General features: G+C 44.4%; 1 protein-coding gene across 2 annotated transcripts in view; it reads right to left on the bottom strand.

The window, feature by feature from the left end:
* Positions 1-12,051, bottom strand: part of LOC121631409 (glutamyl aminopeptidase) — a 70,799-nt gene that overhangs the window by 877 nt on the left and 57,871 nt on the right. For both annotated transcript variants that reach the window (XM_041972299.1, XM_041972300.1), the window contains 7 exons: positions 11,450-11,586; positions 9,752-9,807; positions 9,525-9,675; positions 8,727-8,800; positions 7,738-7,842; positions 7,029-7,202; positions 4,109-4,249 (listed from right to left, as the gene is read on the bottom strand). In XM_041972299.1, the coding sequence (XP_041828233.1) occupies positions 4,109-4,249; positions 7,029-7,202; positions 7,738-7,842; positions 8,727-8,800; positions 9,525-9,675; positions 9,752-9,807; positions 11,450-11,586 (838 nt within the window). The remainder of the gene's footprint in view (positions 1-4,108; positions 4,250-7,028; positions 7,203-7,737; positions 7,843-8,726; positions 8,801-9,524; positions 9,676-9,751; positions 9,808-11,449; positions 11,587-12,051) is intronic.

The raw sequence follows: 12,051 nt of genomic DNA, 5'->3' as shown, positions 1-12,051 counted from the left end.
ACCAACAGACTGCATCAAATCTTTCCTTCGATCCAGTCCCCAATCCTGAGCTGCAACAGGGCAACAGTAGGAATCCAGGAAGACCTGCTGAGAGGAGAAATACATCTTCCTGCTCTCGACGAAGGCAGACGCTTTTTCTTCTCTCACCCTCCTCACACTCTGCCCTGCTACTTGTCCTGTCTTATCTGAGCCTCTCTCTGCACTTCTGTTCTAAATCTGAACCATCTTGAACCATGGATCTGATCAGCTGGTCTCTCAATACAATTGACCAAATTTATTCTAACTGAAAAACGGGAAGCCTGCTTGTCCTGGCGGAACATTTGTGGCTGAATACGTGATGGATTCCTGGGGGATGTAGAAGGTCATGTGCCTGTCAATGCTTTCTGTTGAGGACGTAGATGACATCTATACATTCGGATTCATGATAACCGGGTTTCTGCTGTTTGGAGCGGACGGTTTCCTGGTGTATCGCAAAATTCGGACATTGTCGGCGGCCACTGGCAAGCTGCCGGATTTCTGTGCCGGTGTGTGTCGAGCTATGAACAATCAGACTTTGGCGTTGCAGGAGCTTAATCGTAAACTGGAGGCTATTCTAGCTCAGAACAGCATGCTGGCTGCGGTTCGGGAGCAGGTATGTGGGGTGGACACCAACTTGGAGAAGTTGTCGGCTCGGCTTGGTGGAAATTGACCCAAAAATTCGGATGAATTGGAGTTGCCATGAGACCACTGAGAGACTCAAGGCAGATGAAACAGCTCTAGCCTGTTAGAGGAAACAGAAGTTGACAGTTTAAAGTTAACAGTTTAAACTTTCTCCCTTAAGGATGGGTAATGATTTGCGGTCTCACCCACCCTGCAGAGGACAGGATGTGGTAGTCACAGCTCTGTGTGATAAGGGTCATAAAGTGTTGTATGCTGATGTGTTTCCCTGTTTGAACTTTGCGAGAACTTTGCTTGCTCTACTGAAGTGTGATAGCTGCTCAATAAAGAGGCTGCACTGGGGTTGAGACTTCGGAGTTGACACCAGACACTCTCTGAACCACCGTCTCTCCCCATCGCGATGAAGCTGACTTCACTCTGAGTTCTTTGTGTCTTATTTTATGATAGAAAAATACCCATCATAGCCTGAACCAAAACAAATGCTGTTATCTTCATCTGGCTCCCTGTACTGGCCTTGGATGGCTGGTTATCAAGTTCTCCTGGAAATGTTATGCAGATGGATGCTCTACCCCCATCCCCCCCTGTCGTGGTAGGAGAAACCATGAGAGCTAATGATTCAGAGAGGCCAAGCACCGAGCCCTGAGGCACCCCTGTTGTCAAGATACTTTGAAGGATCTTCCTGTGAGGTAGGACATAAACCACGAGAGGACAGATCCTGAGATGCCAAGCTCCGAGAGTGTGGAGAACAATATATGATGGTTGACCGTGTCAAAGGCAGCAGACAGGTCCAGCAGTATAAGGACTGAGGATTGACCAGCGGATCTGGCAACCGTAGGGAATCAGTAACTGACAGGAGAGCGGGTTCAGTAGAGCGGCCTTGCCTATAGCCAGACTGATATGGATCTAACAGGTTGTTGTCTTGGAGGAACTGTGAGACCTGACTGAAGACGGCAAGCTCTAGTAGTTTAGACATGAATGGAAGTAGGGAGACCGGCCGGTAGTTTCCAACCTGGGCTGGGTTGAGTGTGGGTTTCATCAGCAGTGGGGTAACCCGAGCTTGCTTGAAGGCAGAAGGAAAGACACCGGATTTAAGAGAGGAGGTGATAATATGGGTTACTGCAGGTTTGATTGTAGGTAAAATGCTCTGCAGGATGTCAGAGGGAACAGGATCAAGAGGACAGGTTGTGGGTTTTGAGCTGACTAGAAGTTTAGAGACTTGGTCCTCATTTAGAGAGCAGAAGGAGCAGAGTGAGGCACCAGTAGCTGGTTTGGTAAGGCTGAGTTGGTCCGGCTCAGTGAATTGGTTACTGATGGTAGCAACCTTTTCAGTGAAGTAGGAAGCAAACATTTCTGCAGTCAGCACAGTGGGAGGCTGAGCAGGTGGTGGAGATAGAAGAGAGTTAAACACCATGAACATGTCGTGTGTTGGGAGCATTGCGGATCTTGTTCTGATAAAAGGCTATCTTGGCCGCCTTTAGGCTGGATGTGAAAGTTTCAGGTTTTTGCTGCTACTCAGACAAGTCAGTGTGTTCTTTTGATTTGTGCCACTTTCTTTCTGCAGCCCTGAGTCCGGCTCTGTGCTCCCTCAGAACCTCTGTGAGCCATGGACTGGGAGGGTTTTGTCTGGCTGGTTTGGATACCAGAGGACAGAGCTTGTCCAGAGAGGAGGCGAGAGAGGAGCAGAGTGTTTCTGTAGCCTCATTAACAGACAGTAAGGAGAAGTCTGAGTGGGAAGGGAGGGTAGAGTAAACCTCATCAGACAGCTGTGTAGGTCTAAGGGTCTTAAGTTTCTGCGGTAGGACACCATTTTAGGAGCCGCTTGAGTGACATGAGGAGGGAAGACAGAGAATTTAACCAGGAAGTGGTCTGAGAGATGCAGCGGGGTGATGGACAGGTTGGCTGTGGAGCAGTTTCTGGTCAGTACCAAGTCAAGAGTATTACCAGCTTTGTGTGTTGGAGGAGTCTGAACCAGTTTGAGATTGAAAGAGTAGATGAGAGCCAGAAAGTCAGTCGCTGTGGTTTGCTAATGTGAATGTTCATGTCTCCCATGACAATTAGTGGTGTGCCATCATCAGGAATGTCAGAGAGAACCGTGTCCATTTCAGAGACAAACTCATCTATACTGCCACCCGGAGGCGTTAAATGACCAGAATGTATGCAGTGATGGTGTAGAGACCTTTACTGCGTGATACTCAAGTGATGAGCAGGTAGCCATAGGACAGAGAGGTAAAGTTCCACCTTGTAGAAATAATAAAGCCCGTTCCACCTCCTCGTCCAGCTGAGCGAGGTGTTTGGGTAAATTCTGCATTGAGAGAAAGGGCAGCTGGCGTAGCTGTGTTTTCTGGACGGATCCAGGTTTCAGTCAGGGCTAGGACCTGAATGTCTGAGACATTTATCAATGAACTGATAAATTCTGTTTTGTTCACTGCAGACTGACAGTTCCAGAGACCGAAGGTAACAGAGGATGTGGCTGACGTGCATGCCATCAGAAAGGACGTCTGTGGTGTCTATGGGTGACACGTCTTGGTCTGGACCATGTCTGACAGGGATGGGTTTGAAACACATCACGCAGGTAGCAGGTCTTTACTTTTTGTGGTCTTAACCCGACGTGGGCTGACACAATGGCTGACACCTCGCTGACACTTCAGCGCACCATGTGTGGTAAAGTACCTGCAGCTGACACAGCTGATCTCACTTTGCTTGATTGCAACCAGCTGAAACTGCCTTTATCTGCTTTACCTGAGCAGTAACCAGTGGGTGTGGCCTGCGTCACGGCCTCAACTGGTTGTAGAGAGAAGGTGCTAACGACAGAGCCCCACTCCAGCGATGTAAACAATAACCCGAAACCAAGACAGAAACTCAGGCAGTAACTCACCGAACTGACTGGACCAACCCTGACTGAAATCAGCACTTGTTCTCTCATTTCCTGTAAATATAGACGTGTTCTTATAGCTTTTATATCTTCATTTTTTACTTATTTAAGTGCCTGTTATATTTCTAATTTCTTATTTAGTGTTGAAGCCAAGAGATTCCTCAAAATTTAGTTATGCTGCATAATAAAAATAAAGATCTTAAATCTTGTAAGAAAAATATCAAGCTCATCATGCTGGTATCAAACAATACTGATACTGGCCTCAAAATCAATACAAATGATATTTGGATCGATCCACCCAGCCCTAGTATTAACCAATGAAAAAGCATTGAGGACATTTGTTAGTAAAATATTGAGATCTGACTCGCCGCTCAGCTCGGAGGAAGCCTGTAAATAAATAAATGAATGGAAAGATATGGTGCATCTTGAGTAATTGCAATAGAACTGTTCACTAAGTTTGGATTTTACTGAAATGTGAGAAAATTCACTTCCTTTTTCAGCCTGGAAGTTGGAAGCATGGCGTCTGATCAGCTGATGTTCTGCAGCATAAACATGATGAATTAAACTGGTAGCACTCACCTGTTGACCAGGTAGTCCCAGTTTAGAGTGGTCCAGTCCCAGGCCATGCTCTGGCCCAGCGGGTTGTACGACACGTATCTCACCACGGTGAACAAATCCTGACTCCTCACCACGGTTTCATCTTTGGTCGCCTCCAGAAGGCTGTTGCAAAAATATCCAGATATTCAGATTTTCTCATAATACCAGACAAGGGGTGTAGCAGTACGCTGGTCACAGTCTGGTGAGTACATTGGTCTTAAGGTTCCATATTATAATTTTTTCCATTAACTTCATATGGGTGTCAGACATCAATTAACATTGTTTTCAAAGTGTTTTACCCCAAATTCAGTCTTGTTCCTTCATCTCAGCCGTTCCAGATGTGGCTCTAGTGATTTTAAAGGGTGAGCTCAGCTAGCTGGGGTGGGTCAATGGTAGGATCCATGACCAGGGGGAGTGGTTATTTCCCTTCGTGACGTTACAAAGGGAAAGATCTGAGACTCACCTGTTTGAGTACACATACGCTAAAAAGTGGAGCAGGTGAGAGAGGAGACAGAATTTTCTCACTTTTGGGCCTCATACAGGCTATGAGCACACGTGAAGTTAAAAAAAACCTTTAGAAAGTGGATTTAGCATAGTATGAGACCTTTAAGGTCATGTTTCGGTTCTTCTTTGGTATGGCTGCAAAACAAAAAAATGCTTCACTTTGGTGTAAACAGGAACATGTTTAATGATTTAATTTAATTTTTTTTAACAATGAAAAACCTCATTGAGATTAAGAATCTCATTTACAAGTGTTTCCTGGCCAAGACAGCAAACCAAGTTACATGTCAATCAAACCACCAATTAAACATATAAAATTACAAACATACATCAACATTCCAAGTTCATTCATTCATTCATTCATTATCGGGTCGCGGGTAAGCTGCAGCCCATCCCAGCATTTAGCAGGTGAGAGGCAGGTACACCTGGACAGGTCACCAGTCCATCGCAGGGTTGACACAGAGAGACAAACAACCACTCACGCATACACTCCCAGGGAGAATTTAGGGTCACCAATTAACCTAACATCATGTCTTTGGACAATGGGAGAAAGCCGGAGAACCTATGCATACACGGGAAGAACATGCAAACTCCACATAGAAAGGCCATCAACAAGTCTCCTTTTAGCAGCACAAACAAAAAAGAAAACTGTAGTAAATTCTCCAATAAATAAATAAGAATATGGCAGAAATAGAAATGCCCCCTCTACTTTAATGGCCAGTATCTGCACACACATATAAGGGAGGGATGTTTCAAGAGAAAAATAAAGATAATTCACTCAAACTTGAATGAATACTAATTTAATCCACAGTTTATTGGGCCTCATTCACCAACATCACAGTCTGGTTGCATGAGAGAACCAGGACGAACATCCTTGTGGTGCCGTGGCTAAAGGAAAGTGTTCCACTGTAGAATAAAATGTCATTCCATAGCCTACTGTACTTCGAGTTTTAAAGCAGATTTCCACCTGCTGTGGCATCATTTTAAGATGCGGTTCACCTACAGAGTGACCATAATGAAGCATCCAGGTGAGTCTGATAGTTGTTATTAACCAGGACATAACCTTGATTTCTTAATAACACAAATTCTTACAAAAACCAACTATTGTAAAAAAATAATGGTTGTAGTACATTTTAATTATTAAAATGATAAAAGACAACATTCAACAGGTGGACCTGGGAGTCACAGGTAACACGGACATTTATGGACTGGTACTCTTGTGGTTGAGGGAACGGATCTGGCATGTGTGCAGTCATTTGGTTTCATGACGACCAGCAATAGAATTAGATCCTACTTGACTGCGACTTGTTCTTCAATGAATGAAATGGATGAAAAATATTTTAATTTCAATTTTTGTCGGGGGCTTTATGCCCCTGTAGGGTCACCCAGGACAAACAGGTGTCTAGGGGAGGGACCAGACAAAGCGTGACTCAACAGACCTCTTTGATGAATATAAACAATGGATCCAGGTTTCCTTTGCCCAGACGCGGGTCACCGGGGCCCCCCTCTGGAGCCAGGCCTGAAGGCGGGGACCATGGCGGTCTGATCCTCAGCTGCAAAAGCTAGCTCTAGGGACGTGGAATGTCACCTCTCTGGCGGGGAAGGAGCCTGAGCTGGTGCGCGAGGTTGAGCGGTTCCGGCTAGATATAGTTGGACTCACCTCAAAGCACGGCTTGGGCTCTGGAACCACTGTCCTTGAGAGGGGCTGGACCCTCTTCCATTCTGGAGTTGCTCCCAGTGAGAGGTGCCGAGCAGGTGTGGGCATGTTCATTGCCCTCCAACTTGGCACCTGTACGTTGAGGTTTACCCCGGTGGACAAAAAGGTAGCCTCCCTCCACTTTCGGGGGGGGCTTGAGAGGGGCTGGTAGCCTCCCTCCACCTTCAGGTGGGGGGACGGGTCCTGACTGTTGTTTGTGCTTATGCACTGAACAGCATCAATATAACTGGTCTATAGTTATTAAGGCTCTGGGGGGCCCTATTTTTAGGGACAGGAATAATGATGGTCTACTTAAACTTGGCTGGTACATATAACAGTGAAAATGAATGATTAAAGTTGTCAGAACATAAACATATATGGGAAAGTCCATTTTCATGGTTCTAAAATAGAAACAATTTAAACGACGCAGGAAAAAAGGCCTTCATGCTTTCCGTAGTGATTTCATGGTTCAAGCACAGTTCATCCAGCATTTTCAGCGAGAGCCGCTACCATCACATTTCACCAGAAATCTCCAGCATGGATGAGGAGGATAAAGAACTGCTATGATATAAAAATCAAAAAAATAAATTTTAATAGGCTGCAGAGGTATTATCCAATCTGCAATTTGATAGCCTGGATTAATTACCTATACAGTTAACCACTAGAGATTAGTTAGGTGTACAGTTACCTGTAGAGATGAGTTACCTGTTGAGAAGCTGCACATTGCTGACAGATGCCAGGCCGTACAGCAGCTTGTCCTTCTCCTGAGCCAGCGTTGTCTCTTTGTATCTCTGGAACATCTTCTCCCACTTGTCCACTGTCCCAGAGGTCTTCATACCATAGCGATAGACCAGCAGCCTCAGGTTCACTGCCACGTTGCTGCAGGTCATATGGGTAAGAGTTACCACCACCACACAACCAAATAGCAGCATATAAACTAGCCCGAGACCGACCTGAGAAAGACCGACCTGAGAGAGACCCACCTGAGAGAGACCCACCTGAGAGAGACCAACCTCAGAGAGACACACCTGAGAGATACCCACCTGAGAGAGATCAACCTGAGAAAGACCCACCTTAGAGATACCCACCTTAGAGAGATCAATCTGAGAGAGACCCACCTTAGAAAGACCCACCTGAGAGAGACACACCTGAGAGATACCCACCTGAGAGAGATCAACCTGAGAGGTCCACCTTAGAGAGGCCCACCTGAGAGAGACCTACCTTAAAGAGATCAACCTGAGAGAGACCCACCTTTGAAAGACCGACCTGAGAGATACCCACCTGAGAGAGATCAACCTGAGAGGTCCACCTTAGAGAGGCCCACCTGAGAGAGACCCACCTTAGAGAGACCCACCTTAAAGAGATCAACCTGAGAGAGACCCACCTTAAAGAGATCAACCTGAGAGAGACCCACCTGAGACTTCCATCAATCCACTGGTCAAAAAGACGAGAAGCTTCATTTAGAGCCAGTGGATCATCCATCTGACAGGCGATGCCGAGCACTGTCTCCCTTAGCAGCCTGAAACCCAGTTTAAGACGATGAAGGAGATGCTGAAGCTGATGATTTCTTCTTCATCTTCTTCAACTTTATTTATAAAGGAATTTTCATACACAAGCAGCTCAAAGTGCCTTACATAATAAAAACAAATTTTGAATATATATGAAACCTTCACACACAAGTATAAAACAAAGTTCAGCAACACACACCTGATCATACTCTCTCACACACACAACCTTCCTTCATTTTCTCTTGCAGTTTTTTTTTTACTGTGGTATTATTTTAACTTGAACTAATTTGGCTGACTTCAGTTTGCTGTTAAATTTTTCTACAATAAAACCACATGAAGCAGGTAAAATCTGAGCAGGAGTTTGGTCTAAAATGTCAATAAAATCTGCAGCTACTTCAGCAGTAATATATAGTTTCCTCACAGTTCTCACCGGCGCCTCCTGGTGGATAAAACTGGTGACATTGAAACACACAGTTTTGGTTTGACACAGCCAGGTCAACAACAGAGGACACACCAGTGGACAGACCACAGGTTAGGACCAGGTCCAGGGACACACCAGAGGACAGGCCATAGGCTAGGACCAGGTCCAGAGACACACCAGTGGACAAGCCATAGGTTAGGACCAGGTCCAGGGACACACCAGTGGACAGGTCATAGGTTAGGACCAGTTCCAGGTTGTGTCCTCTGTTGTGAGTAGGCTGTGTAACATGCTGTTTAAAAAGTGTAAAAACTCATTAGAAAAGAATCACATAGTATCAGTATGCAAGTTAAATTAAGCAGTTATTTAAATGTATTTGGAGTAAATCAGTGTTAAAACATCTAAAAGTTCTTGATTAAAGCAGCTTGGTTGTTCGTAGACTGGAACACATGCAGGGTGTGTTTGTGTGATTCCGACCTTTCTGTCTGCGTTCCTGTATCCGTCCATCCCAGGTCGGACCAGATCATCTGAACGTGGTCACGAAACAGTTTCTGAAGAAAAGGACAGAACACGACTTGAAACATGTACGACATGCTAACTAACTAACTGCCTGACAGACTGACTGTTCTGTAATTTGAAGTCAGGATTTGTTTAATTTGTGTTTTATTGGAAAATATAAAAAATCAATTTAAATTGAAATTATTTTTATGTTAAAAACAAAATAAAATCATGAAGAAAAATAAATAAATAAATAAGAGAAATTAACTATATGAAATTGTATTTAATTTCAGTATTTGATTATTTGTTTCTGTTTAACTGTATCTGTATTATCTCTTTTCAGTCTTGAAGTTTTAGGCATACTTATTTAAAACTATCACTTTTCCCTATAGCTTTTACAGTTTCTGTCCTGCTTCAGTCTGTAAATAAACAAAAATGAATTACTTTAATTTTCTCTGATTTGTGAACTTTTATAATCTTTAGTTGCTGATTATTTTTCATTTGTTCTATTTTTCAGTCTTTTCTTTTATTCTAGAAAACTGTCTTTTAGTAGTCAAGAGTTTTTGTTAAATTACTTAAACAAAAGTGTAAATGAAATTACATAAATAAAAAAAATGGATTTCAATAAAATCTGAAATGATAGAACAAAATTTAAAGATGAAGTAAATGTTGTAATTAACAGTTTATAAACTAAAACCTGAGAAATCAGGTAATTCAGATTAAAGCTCAACTCTGAGTTGAGGCCGTACTGAGGCCGTACAGTAAAAGCCTGTTTACCTGAAACTTCCTGTAGAGGCCATCGTTGCTGGACAGCATGTCCCGAACGTAGGCGATCGAGGACGCCACGCGGTCCCACACGATGTAGTCCGACTCATTCTTTAGGTACATGGTGAGATTGAAGGCGTTGCCATAATCCACGATCTCCGCCCTGAGCAGTGCGAAAGACATGACTGGTCTTCGATAAACACGCAAATGTTTAGGATTATTTCTGAGTAAATATTTACCTCGCCAGAGCAAAAACATCATCAATGTAGCTCGTTCGGTCGGCTGCATCAAACTCCTGTTAAGGAAAGAGACAAACGTCCTTGGGTTATGTGTCCTGCAGAATGATCTGCTCCAACATGACAGGCTTGCATCAGATCATAGCAGAGCGCTGTCTGGTCAGTGGCAAGTTAACAGATCAGTTGCTAGTTAATAGGTCAGTGGCTAGTTAAAAGGTCAGATGCTAGCTAAAAGGTCAGTGGCTAGTAAACAGGTTAGTGGCTAGTTAACAGGTCAGTTGCTAGTTAACAGGTGAGTGGCTAGTTAACAGGTCAGTTGCTAATTGACAGGTTGGTGGCTAGTTAACAGGCCAGTTGCTAGTTAACAGGTGAGCGGCTGGTTAACACGTGAGTTGCTAGTTGACAGGTGAGTGGCTAGTTGACAGGTCAGTTGCTAGTTAACAGGTTAGTGGCTAGTTAACATGTGAGTTGCTAGTTGACAGGTGAGTGGCTAGTTGACAGGTCAGTTGCTAGTTAACAGGTTAGTAGCTAGTTAACATGTGAGTTGCTAGTTGACAGGTGAGTGGCTATTTGACCGGTCAGTTGCTAGTCAACAGGTTAGTGGCTAGTTAACAGGTCAGTTGCTAGTTAACAGGTGAGTGGCTAGTTAATGGGTCAGTGGCTAGTTAACAGGTCAGTTGCTAGTTAACAGGTGAGTGACTAGTTAACACGCGAGTTGCTAGTTGACAGGTGAGTGGCTAGTTGACAGGTCAGTTGCTAGTTAACAGGTGAGTGGCTGGTTAACACGTGAGTTGCTAGTTGACAGGTGAGTGGCTAGTTGACAGGTCAGTTGCTAGTTAACAGGTTAGTGGCTAGTTAACATGTGAGTTGCTAGTTGACAGGTGAGTGGCTAGTTGACAGGTTAGTTGCTAGTTAACAGGTGAGTGGCTAGTTAACATGTGAGTTGCTAGTTGACAGGTGAGTGGCTATTTGACCGGTCAGTTGCTAGTCAACAGGTTAGTTGCTAGTTAACAGGTCAGTTGCTAGTTAACAGGTGAGTGGCTAGTTAATGGGTCAGTGGCTAGTTAACAGGTGAGTGACTAGTTAACACGTGAGTTGCTAGTTGACAGGTGAGTGGCTAGTTGACAGGTCAGTTGCTAGTTGACAGGTGAGTGGCTAGTTGACCGGTTAGTTGGTAGTTAACAGGTTAGTGGCTAGTTAACGGGTCAGTGGCTAGTTAACAGGTGAGTGGCTAGTTAACACGTGAGATGCTAGTTGACAGGTAAGTGGCTAGTTGACAGGTCAGTTGCTAGTTAACAGGTTAGTGGCTAGTTAACATGTGAGTTGCTAGTTGACAGGTGAGTGGCTAGTTGACCAGTCAGTTGCTAGTTAACAGGTGAGTGGCTAGTTAACATGTGAGTTGTTAGTTGACAGGTGAGTGGCTAGTTGACAGGTGAGTGGCTAGTTGACAGGTCAGTTGCTAGTTGACAGGTTAGTGGCTAGTTAACATGTGAGTTGCTAGTTGACAGGTGAGTGGCTAGTTGACCGGTCAGTTGCTAGTTAACAGGTGAGTGGCTAGTTAACGGGTCAGTGGCTAGTTGACAGGTGAGTGGCTAGTTAACACGTGAGTTGCTAGTTGACACGTGAGTGGCTAGTTGACAGGTCAGTAGTTGTACTGGACATACTGTGGCGTTCAGTGTGTGGATGTGAGGACGGCTGTACCAAGTGGTTGGTCTGAAGCTGCTGGCCGATGATAGTCCACATCCTGTCGTCATGATTGACTCTGTAGAATCCGACATGATGGTTGTTGATCTTCAGCAGCCCGTCGGTTGGAGGCGAGTAGTCTCTGATGATATGCTCTGAAAGCAAAACCTTCCTTTGATTTTAGGCTCTGATCAAGAAGGTTGCATTTGGATGATGATGTTTTATGATCTTAGAATGAACCACTGATATCTTTCCACACCTCCAACTGTCCCACTTCCTGTTAACACTGTTATCTAACCAGCCAATCACACAACAGTATGTAGTCATGTAATCATGGTGGAGATGACTTGCTGAAGTTCAAACTGAGCATCAGAATGAGGAAGAAAGGGGATTTAAGAGACTTTGAACGTGGCAATATTTACTGGGATTTCCACCCACAACCATCTCTAGGGTTTACAAAGAATGATCTGAAGAAGAGAAAATATCCAGCGAGCAGCAGTTGTCTGGACCAGAATGTCTGGTTGGTGTCAGAGGTCAAAGGAGAATGGGCAGACTGGTTGGAGATGATAGAAAGGCAACAGGAAGTCAAATAAGCACTGGTTCCAACCTGGTAGTGTTTC

Source organism: Melanotaenia boesemani, chromosome 20 (assembly GCF_017639745.1).
Source record: "Melanotaenia boesemani isolate fMelBoe1 chromosome 20, fMelBoe1.pri, whole genome shotgun sequence".
Lineage (NCBI taxonomy): Eukaryota > Metazoa > Chordata > Actinopteri > Atheriniformes > Melanotaeniidae > Melanotaenia > Melanotaenia boesemani.
This window is presented reverse-complemented; position numbering and strand designations above follow the sequence as displayed.